Source organism: Ixodes scapularis, unplaced genomic scaffold (genome assembly GCF_016920785.2).
Source record: "Ixodes scapularis isolate PalLabHiFi unplaced genomic scaffold, ASM1692078v2 PGA_scaffold6__148_contigs__length_123643588, whole genome shotgun sequence".
In the NCBI taxonomy this organism is placed as follows: domain Eukaryota; kingdom Metazoa; phylum Arthropoda; class Arachnida; order Ixodida; family Ixodidae; genus Ixodes; species Ixodes scapularis.
The window spans coordinates 26,183,271-26,201,904 of NW_024609881.1; the positions used below are offsets into that span (position 1 = coordinate 26,183,271).

At 45.8% G+C, this 18,634-nt stretch overlaps 1 protein-coding gene across 1 annotated transcript in view; it reads left to right on the top strand.

The window, feature by feature from the left end:
* LOC120838950 (multiple inositol polyphosphate phosphatase 1-like) overlaps nt 1-17,183 on the top strand; it is a 36,011-nt gene extending 18,828 nt beyond the window's left edge. Inside the window, exons 4-9 of the mRNA XM_042294719.1 lie at nt 3,640-3,777; nt 6,228-6,304; nt 6,409-6,523; nt 12,744-12,948; nt 15,251-15,468; nt 16,966-17,183. Of these exons, the coding sequence (XP_042150653.1) occupies nt 3,640-3,777; nt 6,228-6,304; nt 6,409-6,523; nt 12,744-12,948; nt 15,251-15,468; nt 16,966-17,183 (971 nt within the window). The remainder of the gene's footprint in view (nt 1-3,639; nt 3,778-6,227; nt 6,305-6,408; nt 6,524-12,743; nt 12,949-15,250; nt 15,469-16,965) is intronic.
* The last annotated feature ends 1,451 nt before the right edge of the window (nt 17,184-18,634 follow it).

The following is an 18,634-nucleotide window of genomic DNA, read 5'->3' on the forward strand; positions in this document are numbered from 1 at the left end:
GTTAATAAAAGGGAACAAAAAATGTGCAAATTTCCATATCAAATCTTGTTGAACAGGTAATCGGCGTGCCTAAGCAGCTTGAACCGGCTACAGACACCCAAATTAAAAAAAATACTGCATCCTAACGAACGTGTTTTGAATTAACCCACAAATTCAATACTCTGCGCAAAAAATTCCACCCTTTGTAAAGCGGTCTTCTCAACATACACGATGAGTAGTACGTTAGTAATGAAGTTTAGCAAGCCTACAGCAAGCCCACGGGGGTTTTTACTTGGGCAGCCCAACTCGGACACGCCCACGCTTAACCGCCATTTCGTCCACATCATTGCCTTTGACCCCTGTAGAGTCGAGGGGGTACCACGGGTGTTTTACATCGGCAGCCAAAGTTTGCCATGCCTACGCTTTGCAGTCATAGAGCCCCATCTTTGTAAACTTGGCCCCCGCAGAGCCAAGGTCGGACCCACGGGGTTTTTTACATGGGCAGCCCAACTCGGCAACGCCCACGCTTAACCGCCATTTAGTCCACATCATTGCTTTTGGCCCCTGCAGAGCCGAGGGGGTCCCACGGGGGTGTTATATGGGAAGCCAAAGTTTGACTTGCCTACGCTTTGTCGTCATGGAGCCCCCATCTTCCTAAACTTGACCTTCGCAGAGTAAAGGTGGGACCCACGGGGTTCTTAACATGGGCAGCCCAACTCGGGCACGCACAGGCTTAACCGCCATTTAGTGCACATCATTGCCATTAGCCCCTGTAGAGTCGAGGGGTCCCACGGGGGTTTTATATGGGCAGTCAAAGTTTGACATGCCTATGCTTTGCCGTCATGGAGCCCCCGTCTTCGGAAACTTGACCTTCGCAGAGCCAAGGTGGGACCCACGGGGGTTTTCACATGGGCAGCCCAACTCGGGCACGCCCACGCTTAACCGCCATTTAGTGGAAATCATTATCTTTTGCCCCCGTAGAGTCGAGGGGGGCCCCGCGGGGGTTTTATATGGGCAGCCAAAGTTTGACATGTCTACGCTTTGCCCCCATGAAGCCCCCATCTTCGTAAACTTGACCTTCGCAGAGTCAACGTGGGACCCACGGGGGTTTTCACATGGGCAGCCCAACCCGGGCACGCCCACGCTTAACTGCCATTTAGTAGAAATCATTATCTTTTGCCCCCGTAAAGTCGAGGCGTGCCCCGCGGGGGTTTTATATGGGCAGCCAAAGTTTGACATGCCTACGCTTTGCCGTCATGAAGCCCCCATCTTCCTAAACTTGACCGTCTCAGAGTCAAGGTGGGACCCACGGGGTTTTCACATGGGCAGCCCAACTCGGGCACGCACAGGCTTAACCGCCATCTAGTCCACATCATTGCCTTTAGCCCCTGTAGAGTCGAGGCGTCCCACGGGGGTTTTATATGGGCAGTCAAAGTTTGACATGCCTACGCTTTGCCGTCATGGAGCCCCCCCTCCGTCTTCGTAAACTTGACCTTCGCAGAGCCAAGGTGGGACCCAGGGGGTTTTACATAAGAAGCCCAGCTCGGAAACGCCCACGCTTAACCGCCATTTAGTGGAAATCATTATCTTTTGCTCCCGTAGAGTGGAGGGGGGCCCCGCGGGGGTTTTATATGGGCAGCCAAAGTTTTACATGCCTACGCTTTGCCGCGATGGAGCCCTCATCTTTGTAAACTTGACCTTCGCAGAGTCAACGAGGGACCCACGGGTTTTTTTTTCACATGGGCAGCCCCAACTCGAGCACGCCCACGCTTAACCGCCATTTTAGTAGAAATCACTATCTTTTGCCCCCGTAGAGTCGGGGGGTCCCCGCGGGGGTTTTGTATGGAAAAGTTTGACATGCCTACGCTTTGCCGTCATGGAGCCCCCGTCTTCGTAACATTGACCTTCGCAGAGCCAGGGTAGAACCCACGGGATTTTACATGAGAAGCCCAGCTCGGAAACGCCCTCGCTTAACCGCCATTTAGTACACGTCATTGCCTTTGGGCCCCGTAGAGTCGAGGGGGGGTCCCGCGGGGTTTTTATATGGGCAGCCAAAGTTGGACGTGCCCATGCTTTCCCCCCCTAATGGTGTATTCGCACGAGAGATCTTTATCCCCGGAGAAAGCCGAGTACGTCATAGAGCTGAGAGAAGGAAACGGCACGAGAAGGAGGAGGAAGTGGAGAAAATCCAAGCCAGCATTCGCACGACGGAGTCGCATATAGTTGGGTCGCCGGAGTCTTTCTTTTCGCAAACCTGTTGGCGACTTTCGGGGGCTCATTGAACAAAAAGCAGGGAAAGAATAATAAAGAAAAGACACCCCACACTTCAAGCCTTCTGGCGACTTTCGGGGGCTCATCCAACAGAAAGGCAGGCAAAAAATAATAAAGAAAAGGCCCCCCACACTTCAAAGCTGTTCGTCATTACCCTTCCCCAAAAGCAGGGGGACAAAAGAGGGGGCCCGACCGCTCCGACGGATACCGACGGAACGGCGGAGATTCTGTAGGCCTGTCACAGATTCTCCTCGGGACCCCGCGACCACACCGCGAGCTCGGGGGATCAGCGAATATTCGTGACGCGGAGCACGTGACCTCAAAACTCGATGACGTTTATCCTTCTCCTCGGGAAGAAACTCCGTCGTGCGAATACACCCTAAAGCCCACATCTGCGCTAACTCTGCCCCCACATAGCCGAATCGGGATTCACGGCGGTATTGCACAAGCAGCCCAAATTGGGCACGCCCTCACGTAGGCGAGGTGGTACCCACGGGGGTATTGCATGAGCAGCCCAAGTTGGGCATGCCCACGCTGTGCCCAAATTCGCGCTCGCATATCTGAAGTAGCACCCACCACGCCACTGCGTGGGCATGCCCACGCTTCGCCAATGTTGGGCCAACGTACGCTTCGTAGGGGCTGCCCGAGCCCCCATTGCCCACGTGGGCCACACCTCTTGTGCTACGCGGGTTACTTAAGTATTTTTTTCAGGCATCTTCCGAGGAAAGCATTATGGGCAACAATATGAAGGGAACAGTTCATCCTTCCTTTCAGTTTCGCGGCTCCCACAGCCTTTGTTAAACTTAGTCTGTCAAACAGTATATAGTTTGGGATCTAAACTTCCCGCTCCCCCCCCCCCCCCCCCCCGTCCCCCTTCGGGCCTCCAACCATGCCTAACACGTGACCCAAGAGGGGGGAGAGAGGGGCTGACGAGCACGTGCACCATATCCTTAGGTGCTCGTTTTCCGCGGTCACAACCAGCGCCGGCGGCGATCTACGGGATTAATGCTTTCGCATTAAAATTTAAAAAAAACACTGTATTAGCAACACAGCATCATGCATCAAAAACTCCATTATGAAAGCTTGTGTTAAAAAGCATTGGTATACTTTACTTTGAAAGTGCATTGTACTTAAGTATACTTTGCTTCAAGTACATTGCACCCGGTGTAGTTTCTTTACTTGAAGTACATTGCCTCATTTACTTTATACTTCATTTTAAGTACTTTTTGATGTTGATTGACTGATTGACTGATCGATTGGTTGATTGATTTACTTATTTAGAGTTGATTGATTGATTGACCTATTGATATATCGATCGATTGATTGATTGACTTATTGACTAATTAATTGATTACTCGATTGGTTGATTAATTGGTTGATTGATTGTAGCTACAAGATACCAGAAGATGTTCCCTTCGCTGTTGCCGAAAACATTCAGCGAAAATGACTACAAAATCTTGGTTACGAGCAAGGCCCGCACGAGGGACACTGCGTCTGCTTTCATGTCCGAGCTCCTCAACAAACAAGGTGACGTGCAGTGCGTGTTCCTCACCTCATACGTACAATTCATGATTATGTACGTCAGAGGCAAACCTGTAAATCAACAAATCAGTCTAGATTACAGTAATTGTCAGTCAAAGCTGACGCTTGGACGAGTTGGTTCTGAATTTTTAAAGTAGGATGTTTTACGCCAGAGCGTCAATGATGGTGCGGCTCATATTTTTGTTTTATTTATTAAAAAACAGAAATATATGAGAAGTCCATCTTTTCGACCGGAGCATTCAGCTACATGTGAACGTTGTGCAGAATTTTCTTCCGGAGAGAAAATTTCGAAGCACGATGCCTGGAGAATGCCAAGGTTTCACTGCGGTTCATTGCACGGCCGTCAATGTCACATGGAAGCACACTCACGCAGGAAAAAGTTTTTCAACTTGTTTTACAAAAGGTTTATAACATGTACACAGAATATTAAAATTACAATAAAAAGTTACCAAGCAAAAAAAAAAATCTACAACACGTGAAGTGAACACGTTTTTGAGACTTATTCAAAACATATTTACCGACAAACTACTCAATATAAAGTGGTGCAAAATATATTAAAATGAGGGTCTTTAAATACAGTTTACGAATATATAAGAAAGAATATGCTTAGCCGTTATTGTGATTGTGTTATTAACGCAGAAACGCAGCTGATTTCTTAATTGTGGCAAAATTTTACGTTAATATTTAAAAAAAAACTTCATATTTTATTTATTTTAAACCCTTCTCAACCGTTTGCGTTGACTTCAACTAGCATGTGATGGCAGAACATTGAGTAGCGTATGACAAAACGATAACAAACCTCCACTCAAATTGTAAAAGCTTATATTCGTTATTAGGTCTTTGCGCCACGACGTCAGCTCCAAATAGACATTTTCTAGAACCGAAAAAAGCTGTACGTCGGGGCTGCTCAAATCGCATTTTGTGATTGTTGTGTTCTGATTTGTATAACTGCGTTGTGTTAGCAACATATGTACCAATCATCATCATCACCATATGATCTGTACTTCATTTTCTTTGTCGATAAAAGTCAGTCTGATTTGGAACGCTGACTGGGCTGGTCCTGTTCTTTTCTCTGCCGTGTCCCTGAGGATACCACAATTTTGGCGACGAGGATGGGATACGTGATCGTTGCAAGACGAGCAGCTGCCTGAACTTGCTGTGGCAGAGCAGAGGACACCGCCTGGACGGAAGGAGTGTATACCTCCGCGCCTCTCCCAGCTTCCCAGCAAATGTCGCAATTGGACACTAACGTGCCGCAGCCCTTAACACGATCACGTAAACCACCAAGCTGGTTACGGGATTATGTCAAATAACATGTGAAGCAATGAAGGTCACGCATCAGACACTGATACTTTGTTTCGCTTCGTGTAACTAAAAGAATGCTTCTTTTTTTTTAGGGGAAGGTAATTTCGTGTTCTGATTTGTATAACTGCGTTGTGTTAGCAACATATGTACAGATCATCATCATCACCATATGATCTGTACTTCATTTTCCTCTTTGTCGATAAAAGTCAGTCTGATTTGGAACGTTGACTGGGCTGGTCCTGTTCTTTTGCTCTGCCGTGTCCCTCAGGACACCACAGTGATGCTCATTTTCATGTATTTTGCGCCATTTTAGGTGCGGCTGTCTGTTGGTAAATGATTTTTGAATGTACCTCTAAAACGTGATTACTTTTCGTGCTTCGGAGCATTTTTTGCACAGAAATATTTATTGGAATTTTAATACTATGCGTACATGTTGTAAATCTGCCATTACATAAAGAGAAACAAATTATTACTACGTGCATGCTTCCGCGTGAAATTGACAGCTGTGCAAAGTACCATGAAACCTTGGCAATTCTACGCCTCGATATTCGAAAGTTTATAACAAAGAAAGAAAATTAGCTACAACGTTGGCTTTTATATATATATATATAAAAATTCATATATATTCTTACATTTTAAAAAAATATGAACGGGACCATCATTGCATGCTCTGACGTGGAAACCTCTATTTATAAGTTATGGTTTCGGTAACTAAATATTCCCTAAGCTGCTGCTAAGAATTATCTTGATAATTACGCAAATTCGCACTGCGTTACCCCCAGCAGCCACATATTTCAACTTGTTCATGCTCTGCGTGAACAGCGGTACAGTACCAAAAGAAGAACTCTGCCAATATTTTTTTCCGCGTTGGAAAAGGGAATCGTTAAGTAATCGCAGAACAGCTCGAAGCCATGGTATATTGTAAAAGTAACATGAACGCAACTTCGTTAAGTTGCGAGTTACTGTGACTTCTATTATAGATAAACTTGCAAAAATAACTATTTTTAACCAAATTATGCATTTCAGGTTCGGTAGCTGTAACTGTAACTTCAATATTTTTGGAGTAATTGTTATTGCTCTGCTCAAGTGCCAACTGACGTGCCCATTTCTTCTCTTCCTTTCTTTTCCAGAGTTTAAAAAAGTCGACTTCGCTGGCATTAACGACGAATTGCTTGACTTTCACAGTTTTTGCGAGGACCTGCTGAAGGTAGGAAGCCGGTGAATGCATGGGTGTCAGCACGCAGATTTTTAGACTTGGAGTTTTCTTGATCGAAAGCTCGAACTAGTTCAGAATTTATTGTTTACTTCCAGAAAAAGGGTGTGAGCAAACAAAAGGTTGAAGAAGAAGAAAGATTTTTTAATGGCTCTTACGTGAGGAATATGGTGACGTCCTTGTCCGAAAGGACTGGCGTTAATCTGGAGATCAGTGAGTGGCACCTTTTTTTTTTTTTTCATTTTAAAACTTAATTTTTTTTCACTTAATAATTTTGTAAAGATATATACATACAGTTGTAAATTAAAACTTGTGTTTGAGCGAGCTGGTTCATACTGATTTAAAAGGTTAAAAAGCGCAAACAAAACAAGGACTAGAAACACACAAAGACAACAGGACGGGCGCTAACTCACAACTGATTTTATTGGAAAAAGTACTGTCACTTTTATACACAAAATCGTCCTGTCGTCTTTGTGTGTGTCTCGACCTTGTTTTGTTTCCGCTTTTTAACCTTTTAAATAGTGGTAAAGTTCGCGTTTATAAATATGGCCTCTGAACGCCGCCATCTTTCTGCCGTGGATAGTCTCACAATCAGACCTCGCTAAGGCGTTCCCATGGTTGCCAGATTGGTGCCCCAACAAAGCGGTCCCCACTCATGGTGGCCAGACTAGTTTGTAACTCATGGCTGCTTGCTTTCAGACGTTTATGACAGGTTTGTTTGCCCACGTGATCTCTCGCTACCGCGCATGCGCAGGAACTCGTTATTAGAAAAACAATTCACTTGAACATAGAACTGAGCCTCAAGGTCCGCGACCAGCAGCACCCCCTTGGCGTGACGTCAAGAGCTTTCGTTCGCGCCAACATGTCTAGATTACCTCAGTTACGGACGGAACTGTCATAGACGCTGTTTCTGTGGGCGACAATCGACTGCTGTGGTAACTGCAGTCCAATTCTATGCAATACATATACGTCTTGAAGCCCATGCGTCTAGATAGCGCTTCAGCGTACTCTGTGAACATGGCCTCCGAGATTTTTCGTGCGCTGTGCTCCGGCCTTTCCAAACGGTCGTCTGCCCAGCAGAAAAAGCGAGCCGAGACAGTTCTCTAGTTCTCCGCAAGCGGCGCTTATAAACCAAACTAGAAACAAAATTGACCCAAAGCACGCTTTCAAGTGTGAGCCCACGGCATGAAGCTTGCATTTTCATTGTTCGCATGATCAGGTTCCTTAAACACAACCTTAAGTTTGCTACACCTGAAACAAAATTAACTGAATACAAAACGTTTATACGGCTAGATTTAGAATACGCTTTTGTTATATGGGATCCTTTTAGAAGTTACCAAATAGGCAATCTAGAAAGGGTGCAAAGAATGCCTGCTAGGTTTGTACTGTCGAAGTATCGAAGAACCAAATCAGTAAACGAAATGCTTAAAAAGCTAAGTCTTCCACTCCTTTCTTATCGCCGGAAATTAGCTCGTTTAACATGCCTATTTCTGTTGAGAACTCGAATGTTCAACCCTAATACAGGTAAATATATAACACCCCGTCTATCTAGGCCTCTAAGAAGTAGTCATTCATGTCCAATTGGTTTAGAGAAGCCAAATAATGATACGTATAAGTATTCTTTTTTTCTTTCAAGAACTATATCAAAGTGGTACAACCTCCCCGAAGAAATAGCATTAACTTATACCCTAGCTTCTTTCTAAACATGCATATCTAAAGTGTATAACCAGAATTAATGAACCTTGTCCTCTGGCAGTGCATGATTTTGATTAAATGTTTTTGATACTTGAACGCATTAGGACTTCCATGACTCCATTTATTATCTTCCGATGTGTTCTTGTCTTTTTTATTTGCCTTTGTTGTATGTTGTTTTTGAGCGCACACCAGCGTACGCTCTTGTAAATTTTAGCAGTGGGAAGATATTATACCTCGAAATGTTGGTTTTGTTGTGTATTCACCGTGATTTACCAAAATAGTGTACTCTTGTCTTTCGTAAGTTGTAGTGTTTAGAATGAGCCTTCATATGTATTACCTAGTGTTCTATTTTGTGTACTGTTGCACTCCTGTAACAGCCCCCACTGGCTAACAGTATGGAGTAAAGAAAAAAAAAAGTCAGGTAATTTCATCTCCTTTTATTTGCAATTTGCATTTCCTTGTCCGCTCTTTACGCCACTTCGCTGGATGATACCTCAGAATTCAAGATTAAGTGGGAATCTATATTTGTCATCTGAGGATACTCTGTGCGGGCCGGCGGGACGGGCATAAATATTATTTTTTTGTCGTCAAGCGTGAAAACAGCTCTCTGAACTTCGCATACGTGGATGAGCATTTATTCTACACCTTTCGTGCTTTGAAAAGAGGAACCTTCAAATTTCGATCGACTTCTTTCTTGACAAAGGTCCGTGTGTTGCGGAGAAAGGCGGGGAGCACATTTTGCGCTGCTATGGTGGGCTCGGAGGGGGAGGTGTGATGATCGCGCTTGCGAAAGTGACTCAATGATTCACCATGCGGAGCTATGGCGGGTTTCAACGGGGCGGAGAGTCATCGATAACCATCAACAAGTAGATAGCAGCGCCACCCTAAACCCTGCACTTTCAGGAAACCGCAGAAAGGTGATTTGCCTTTCTGCGGTGCCGTGGCTCTCCTGAGCTGTAATAAATATATCATATCACATATCATACACGAAATAGAAGGTAAAAGAAGAAGTGTACATAGAAGGGTTTCAGTAGTGCCACTATATAAGCTCTTCTTATATAGTGACTCTAGGCTTCACAAACTCACCATAGCTTCACTACAACGTCGAGCTCAATGTGCCGTGCACAATTTCGTTATAGCTAACAAGCAGCGACAAAAACACTGTTGCGTCCCGGGCTGCAAGACATGGGTATGTATCCTCAAGATCTGCAGGCAGAAAGGCGACGTTGCTTGGTGCTCCAAAAGAACTCGGAAGATTCCGAACTTGGGAGTGGACTATACTTGGCGCCGACGAATGCTTAGAAACAAGGTCAGCCGTAAGCGAGCTGGATGTTGAGGAAAGATTCATTATGCGGCACTTCACAATTGTGCTCAACGGTGAAGACATTGTTTTCTTCTATAGTGGTCGCAGTACGGCGGGGTGCCGTTGTGGCGCTGCAGCGGACATATCGATGCTAACGCTGCGTGCTGAACAGCCTTGCCATTTTCTCCCGCAGACGAAGCGAGCGATTGTCACACCTCCCTTTCTAGCCCACCATAACCCTGCTCCTAAGTTCTAAGACCGACGATGATGGTGATGATGATAATTCGAGGCGATTTCTTCGCACTCTTTTATTTAATGCGAGCGCCACCGAGCGCCCCGCTGCAACAGTCTCTACCGGCGAATGCAATGGCCTGAAGAGAGCAGCCAGCGCACGAAAAGTCTCGGAGGCCATGCTATAAAGCAAGGGCGCTTCAAACGACGGGAGGCTAAGTACTGTATACCTCTCGGGAGTTCGGACTGAAGGAGGGGGGCCAAGAAGCTCTTTTTTCACGGGAGTTCTACAACTGAGTGCTCCAGTGGCGTTGGTTGGTGGATAGATGGACGGGGAACGCGACAGAACAGCACACGACAAAACAGCACGCGACAAAACAGCACGGTCAAAACAGCACGCGTCAAAACAGCACAGCGTCAAAACAGCACGGCGACAAAACATCAGGCGACAAAATAGCACGCGACAAAACAGCACAGCGTCAAAACGCCACAGCGACAGAAAAGCACGTGCCAAAACAGCACGGCGTCAAAACAGCACAGCGACAAAACAGCACGCATGTAGCAACTTCGAGCGCGCTCTTCGCCTCTCTCTGCGCGAATATTTTCGAACCTCCTTAACCTTTTCATTTATTGTCGCTAGATTATAAAGGAATTTATTGCCTATTTCATTGCTAAGTCAGTGTCTGGACTGGTGCTGCTGTGTTATTGCTAAAAACAAACGAAGCTAGCAGTAGTTACTACTACTTAACTACGCTGATCTCTTAAGAGATTGGGCAGTTAGAGGTGATATCTTCGCGTCGATGTTAAGCGAGTTGTCTGGTCTTTTTTTTTTTTTTTTGTCTTTTTTTGAGAACCAATGGAAGACGAAAAATTATTGTGAAAAAAAAATCCATACGTTCAAGTTATGAACCGTCTGGTTTGCGGCGGTCCGGTGAGGTTCCGTAGTACTCGTTGTTTCGTAACTACCACGTACGCAAAAAACGTCCCCCCCCCCCCCCCCCCACAAAAAAAAAGCGGGAGATGCATTGATTACAGATGCATTGATAAAACCGGGAAGTAAGGTAACTTTAATGTCGAGGGAATTCAAGGTGTACCATGGGCAACGATTCTGCGGGGTTCATTCGCCGTGAATAAAATGTCCCGGAAACACGCCGCTGCTGCTTGCAGGCGAGAAGTTGTTTTGAGTTAAATTCACAGATTATTGCCGACAAAGGGGCTTCAATCGAGTGGAAACCGGTGAAGCAGAAACAAGCCACAGCCTCAATGCTGTTGCCGTACAGCATGGATAAGCACACCGTTGCCGCACACACTGTGTTTTTTTGTTGTTTTTTTTAACAGCTAACAACAGCACGTTGCCGTGCGATTGATTCATTTATTGTAGACGGCATCACCAGCAAACTTGAGCGTCAATATTAGCAGAACTGCTTGAGAAATAGCCAGAATACGCAGCAGCGGGGGCTTCGGTACTGCCCAGGGAGCCTTCATGCGCATCGAGTATACCCCCCACTCCCAACTTGCTCCCATGAGAGCGGATTCGACAAATTGGCCGTCGACAAGATGACCTTCGAGGAATTGGCCTAGACCCTCCATTCCTTTCCAGTGGCTACTTTGAGACATGCATTTTTTAACTCCATCGCTATATTTAGGGTTCAGCGTTTTCGGCTTAAACCAATAAAATCGGTAAACGTACGGCGAAATCTTTTTTAAAAATTCGGTTTTAACTGAAAAAGGTCAGTATTTTCGAGGGCGTTTGGAGGGGTGAGTGGGGGAATGTGCTTCATTACTGACCGTATCACCACTTCCTTGCGCAGTTTTTAGCCTGTCTCCGAGATCGGTTCAACCCTCAACAAAAGTTGGACCGACGCAATGGTCTTTAGGACGAAATATGGGTTTTTCACCTGATAAGGATTTGTGTGTCGAATTCTTTGTTCAAAGAAGAGAGTTTAATCATGAACTGAACAATAAAATTAAAGGGCATCCGTAAATGGCGCACATCTTTTAACACCCCTAGCTTCCGTCTACTAGAGGAGGGCATAAATATGATTGATATATTGTCGTTTCTTGGACTGCGCGAATGATCCACCTCTCGCAGTCGTGAAAATGGGGGAAAGACGCACTGAGTACAATGCTTGCAAATTTTTTGGATTTTGATATTTGCCTCTCCGACCGAAGTGGAAGTAAAGCTCATGTTCGTCCTGTGTACAAATACGAGCCCACGACGATAATGTCAGATCACGATAGGGCGCCAGTGCGTCTTGCAGAACAGGTTGCGTCGGCAGCCACAGACAGCAACAAATAAGAAATTCAGTACCTGGTTTACTCACTATTCATTTTAAACAAACGCCTTTAAATATTGCATTTCCTCAGTATACTGGTTTTCGTCAATAAACCGAAAAGAACTGAAAAGTTTATGAGTCTACAAATATACTCAGCAATAAACCGAAAACTCCTGCTTGAAATAAAAACCGAACAATGTACGCCGAATTTCAAAATAGTTAAACCGAAAACGCCAAACCCTAGCTTTATTGTCAATGTCCCGTTTTGACGCAGTGCTGTTCTGACGCTGTGCTGTTTTGACGCTGTGCTGTTTTGACACTGTGCTGTTTTGACGCCGTGCTGTTTTGACGCCGTGCTGTTTTGGCACCTGCTCTTCTGTCGCTGTGCCGTTTTGACGCTGTGCTGTTTTATCGCGTGCTATTTTGACGCGTGCTGTTTTGTCGTCATGCTGTTTTGACGCTGTGCTGTTTTGACGCGTGCTGTTTTGACCGTGCTGTTTTGTCGCGTGCTGTTTTGTCGTGTGCTGTTCTGTCATGGTGCCAGATGGACGCACGTCATGGGTACTGGTGGATGCAATAGACCGTTTTCGAAACCCCATTAACCAACTTTGGCGGCTGTCATTCCTTGAACACGAAGCGGTTGATAGGGTCCCTGAACGTTGAAGCAGCCGTCGTGGTCAGTACATGCTCGGAGTGCGCGCCCCCGAAAATGGCAGACTCGAATATATGGCACAGCAGTTGCCAGAGGGCGCGCAGTTTTGAAAATGGATACTCTATGCCATTGTTGTATCTACCAGACATTAAATGGCGGCAACGTTCCTGGAAAGTGAACGCAGGGCCATTTTATCAGGAGTGAAAAGGAGGCGTGTAGCGCTACGAGGCTGGCCGCGGAGGGTCTAAACGAGAAACCTGCTGATTCACGCCGCAGAGGACATCGAGTTGATGGCGAAGCTGTGCGCCTTCGAGGTGGCCCTCAAGGGCAGCTCGCCCTTCTGTAACCTGTTCCGGAAGGAAGACCTCCAGCTCTTGGAGTACGCCGGTGACCTGGACGACTACTACAAGGACGGCTACGGCCACGAGAGGAACTCAGCGCAGGCATGCGGCGTCATCGGAGAATTCGTCAGCAGGATCGAGTAAGGAAAGAAGTTAGCCACTGCATGGTTTTCTTGTATGAGTTGAATTCTGCTTGGTCCTAAGCAAGCTTGTGCACAGGGCGGATCGATAGGTTAGGCTGGGGGAGGGGGGGGTGGGGGGGGGGGGAGGTGGGATGGGATGGATGTGCAAAAAGATAAAACGTAATGGGCATATCTAACATCACGTACGGACGTAACGTCACAGACGAAGATAAGTTAATTTCCGTAATATGTTTTTTCTAAAGAATGTGTGTACGCCCTATTATCATAACACAATTAATTAATTTTTTTGGGGGGGAGCGGTCGCCCCCTTCGGCCTTCCCTTTCTAAAACTTAAATCCGCCATTGCTTGCACAGGACGCAGTAACCGAATATTCCTCTGCGAGTAGCTTCCTCGTTATTTTGTGGTTTTTATACGTTACAGTAATCAAATGGGTAACTTGATTTTTTTTTAATTAGGCTGCTCGTTTTGTGGCCATCTAGCTTGTTTACGTGTACTATAGTATGAACGTACTTTTACAGTACGTTCATGTAAAAAATAAAAACAAGTCACGCGTAGTTTATGAGATATCCGACCCTTCGAAGTAATCAAAAAGGTTCCAGTTACTATTTTTAAGAAGTCGTTGAGATAGATGATTTCAGGTAATTCCTTAATCAAAAAGAACGCTTTACTGACACTGATAGTTACTGGATTCTGTTTTCCTTGAAACGTATACAGCGGGAACTAAAACAAGAACAGCCTCGGGGCATCGGTGCCCGAGTGGACTGGAGCACACTATGAGCCACTAAATGAGCTGCGCTTAGAGTATCGGCACTCCGTTCCCCGACATTGCTGTGGGCGCCGCCATTTTTGGTGCTTGTGCAGAGCAGACGCAACTTCAGATCGTCATGATCCAGAGTGCGACTTCCTCAGCATTAGATTCGGTGTTACGATGCTCGGGTAATATTGCTTTGCTTTGTCGCGAACTGTTTAAACATTTGTGGAAGACGGAAAAGCGTTTCCTGTGATTTCAGATAAAGCTTCAGATAACTGGCAACCATGATTTGAAGCCACAATATGGCCAAGTGTCGTTACTCTGTAGCGTAGCTTATTTAGTGGCACTAGCGCACACCAGCTCGGAGCACGTGGAGCGAAAGCTCGCGCTCCAGAACCTAGGGATCCTAGGTCCAATCCCCACCCCTGCCCGTTTCAATCTGGATGAACATTGTATACCGGCGTGCGGTCGTGTCTACTGCATGATGCACGTTAAAAACCCCAAGCTAGCGGTTGTACCTCACTGGCCAAATAGCTCATCTACAGCTGAGTCGCCTGTTGAGGCAGAATATAAGTTCAGTATGTATAAACATACACACACCAAGTTTGTGTTTTCAACAGCCTCCTACTGTCGACCGCTGTTCCATTTTCCCGGTGAAGCTGAAAATTTTTTACGACATTTCGGTTTCCAGTCTCAGGCACTCCCAGCAGAAGGTTCCTTCATGAGTTCCTACCATCGTGAATTCTTCCGAACCTTAGTTTTTCTCCGCTAAATTTAGCGGGGAAACTGAATTGTTTTGGGATCACGTAAAATCAAGTCATAAGGCTTCTTTTTTTTCCGCTAAATTTAGCGGGAAAACCGCATTGGTGTTGAAGTCACGTGACGTAAATTTTCCCGCTAAATTTGGATATGTGTATTGGTCACGTGGCATCCACCAATGTGACGTCGCTTTCCCCGTTAAATTTATCGGGCAAAATAAACGGCAAGAAGCATGCCTAAAGTGGCCTGAAGATCCTAAAAAAGCTTTAAAATCATTTATGCAGTGGCACTGTGATTGGAGAAACGTCGTGCTCTCGTGGCACACAGCGAATACAGCGGTTCGCCCTCCCATATGGTTTACGGGAAAGTAGACGCTGCAGGTTTTATTAAGGCCGTTTCGCATTTTCGCTTTTCGCTCGCGACCGACTTCTTGCGATTAGTTACAACCAGGAACGTATTGGCACGCTGGCGCCATCTATGAGACGATCCTGGAACTGCATTTCACTAGAGCGAAGGCTTTTGCGTTATTCGCGAGATCCAGTGTACGCATTATCAATGACAAATGAGTGCGTATAATAATATTTCTAAACGTTTTTTTATGCCAAAAAATAAACAAGCGATGCGCGAAAAAGCGCTCAAAACGTACGAATCTTACAAGTATTCCGACAGGTGGCGCCAGTGCGTTATTTTGTCGTAAGCGATTACTAGGGGTTTTAACGCACCCTGTCTTAGGCAGTCGCAAGTGTGTGGGCCGTGCCTTTAAAGTGCATCGTACCGAAAACGAACAGGGAACGTGTCGGCACGACGACCTGTGACGACTCTCGAAGGCGGCGCCGCGAACTCAAGGCGTCGCTCTACTTCTCTCATGCGGGAGCCATCAAGAAGCTAATGACCCGCCTGGGAATCCACAAGGACAAGGAACCGCTTACGGCCGACGCCTACTGCGACGCCAGGAAGACGCGCGAGTGGAGGTCTTCCTTCTACGCACCGTTCACCGCCAACCTAGGTAACAATGAAGGCGTTTTAATAATAATAGTTTACCACTTTACCTGAATACCGTTATTAGAGAGTTTTAGAGAACCGTTTTTGCACATACCATGCGGTACAATGGGACCTCCGGTATGCAGAGTGGATGTGCGAGTCTTCTGAGGTTTCCTTCTCTCAATTCCCTCTTGCACTCTTCTCTCCTCCTGTCCTCACATCAGCGGGAGCAACTTGGAGCAGCCTGGAGCAACCGAGCAACCAATAATACCTCCTAGATAGCAAAGCCGTAGTGCTGATAAAGATGTCATCAGCAAAGGCCAGCGCTGTTCGCAGATTGGACCCGACGATTGCCTCAACGTTCGGCCCAAACTTGACTTGAAGCCGAGCGCTGACTCAGCACTCGTTTCCAATCTGTGTGCAGCGTTGGCGTTCACTGGTGACGCAGATGCGTCAGCACTACGACCTTGTCTTCTAGGCGGCGAAGAGCAACTTCTCGCAGAAAGGAGGAGGGTCTCTCTATCAAGTAAAGGGAATGATTGGGGGAGAGTTTCCTCCCTTCTGGCTGCTCGTCGGCTTTTAATAAATAAAAGAACGCGAAATGAATTGCATAGCTTTCACAGATTCATCAGTCCTGTGAAGCTAGTTAAACTTGATTGGAAATGCAAAGCTTGTTACCCTTGACAAGATAGTGAAGCGAAATTCCAGCGCGATGATTCGCTGAAGGAGCCTAGCTGTGATTTGGGCTAGCGGGCTTACGGAATAGAAGCAAAATTATCATTCATAATGCTAGAGACTTACAGTTAACAAAAAAAAAATAATCAAAGTGAAATCGAGCTGGTTGAAGCTTACCGTGACGTTTAGTACCGCCAGAGCAAGAGAACAGAAAACAGTATAATTGGAAGGTACAATGTCGATTTTGTTTTCTTCCTTCCACTTTGAATGTTTCAGTTCTTCTTTATTCCAATCTATAACCGCAGTTACGCCGCGCATACATCACACAAAATACGTGGTGTTCGCTGCAAACATAACAAGGACATTTAGCAAACCGTTACCGAGTTCCGCGTACCGCAGTACCGGAGCCTTTGAGGCATGCTTTTAAGCGCGAGCCCGAGTGATGTACCCTGACTGCGTGGCGCGTACATAAAAGCACGCTCAAAAGGCTCCGGCAGTGCGGTACGCGGAACACGGTAAGGGTTTGCTGAAAGACCCCAATGACATAATTATTTATGAACAAGCCTCAATAATGTTTGAGGCATCTATGCTTCAAGCATCTATGCTTCAAATGTATCTACAGACAGCTTTTGACATGGTCAATGTAACACGACACTTATACAAGGAAGAACCAGGCCTCAGAGTGTCTGCAGGCTGCGTTTCGTATGATGTAGTGGCAGTACGACCGCAGCATTAGGTTACCATTGTACATCGTGGCATGCGTTCTCGATGGCTTGTTCTTCTCGTCGTGGTTGTTGTCTGCTAGACTCGCCAAAGTGACGTCAAGGCTTTCTTCTTCTTCCGCTAGGCATCGTCTTGTTCAGATGCGAAGGAAGTCCCCCTTACAAGGTCGTCGCCTTACTCAACGAGAAAGTGGTCAGGATCGACGGATGTCCGGACGACGTCTGCCCTCTTACGGACTTTTTGAAGACGTCCGGTGTGGTCAGGTCCAGCTGCTGTGACCTCGAGAAGATCTGCGACCCCAACTGGGACCCATCAAGCAATGTCGACTCCGGTGCTGAATAGTTGATAACGGCTGTCACAAAATAGAGAGCGACGCTTGAAACAAAAGCATCGTGCCAGAAAAGCGTCTGCAATTAATGTCTTTGCTGCGTCCTCATTTTTGTTGGGGGGGGGGGGGGGGGGGGGGGAGGGTTCTCAGTTTTTTATTGATTACGTCACAGTTGCGGCATGCCGTAAAGAAACAAATGCTACTCTATTGTAGCTGTTGCTTTCCGCGATCATGGCGGTGGCACAATGTTCGCTCGTCTTTTTTGCCAGTACTTTTACAACCAACCGCCACTATCGCGAGATTTAACAGCATGACCCACCAGCTTCTGTGATATTTTGTAGCCACGCTGGGACCATTTTTTATCATAGGTGGTTAAAGACGCCAGTTAAAGACGCGATCAAGATACCATGCCAGAAGCAAGCAGGACGGAACAAGGCGTCCAGGTGAGCTGACTGCTAGCCAACGTTTGCTGGAACACTGCCACGGACCCTCCCTTACAAAAATCTGTAGTTAAATTCTTTTGAATTTTTGTTGAAAATTTTCTGGAGTCGTATTGAATTTCTTTTTAAACTTTTTTGATGTTTTTTAGGCTTTGTTTTGACAACTTATTTAACTCCTAGTTAAAATTGGCCACTTAATTTTTTTAGAATTCCTTCTTACATAAATTCTTTTGAATTCCTTCTTACATAAATTCTTTTGAATTCCTTCTTACATAAATTTTGTTGAATTCCTTTTGGCAAAACCGCAAATTCACGTTTAAAAAAAACACTAAATTTTTTAATATATTTTTTTTAATTTCGTTAGGAAATGTGTCTTTTTAATACATACACATCCCACATATAAGCTATGTAAACAAACACAAACACCATCAAGCACTTAACACCAGAAACACAGTCCTGTTGACAGCACCAGAGCCTTATATAGCCTACATATCGAAGGTAATCATTTGGCCGGTGACCACCTGAGCACTTACTAAGTTTCCAAGTCTCCGGTCTCTTTCTCGAAAGTCTGTCAAAGGAAAGACGGTGTGTCGAAGTTCGTGGACTCTATCTCTTACTAAAAGCATTGGTACAACTAATAATAATTTCGTGTAGTCGCTAAAACAATATCCACAAAAACGACTCATAGAACAAATGTTATCGCTTCTCTGCATAGCACCACTCGGGACGAAGCCAGTCAAGGCGGTTGCTCCACTTTAAAATAGTTATTTTGCTCTTCTTTACTAGTTGAATAGGGTCAATAATGCAACGATAGTCATTTACAAAGTGAGAACGGCAGGGCGTGTTTTTCGAACGCCTGGCCTCCAGCACGCGCCCCATGCCTTCCGTCGTGCTTTGACTGCGCAGTCGAACTCGAGGGGCGAGAGACGTCGAAGAGTTGTCAAGGATAGAAGGCTCGCGCTGGAGGCAGAAGAACGGAAGCTCCTCCCTACGGTTCTCAACTTGTCAGAGACTATTGAGAAACT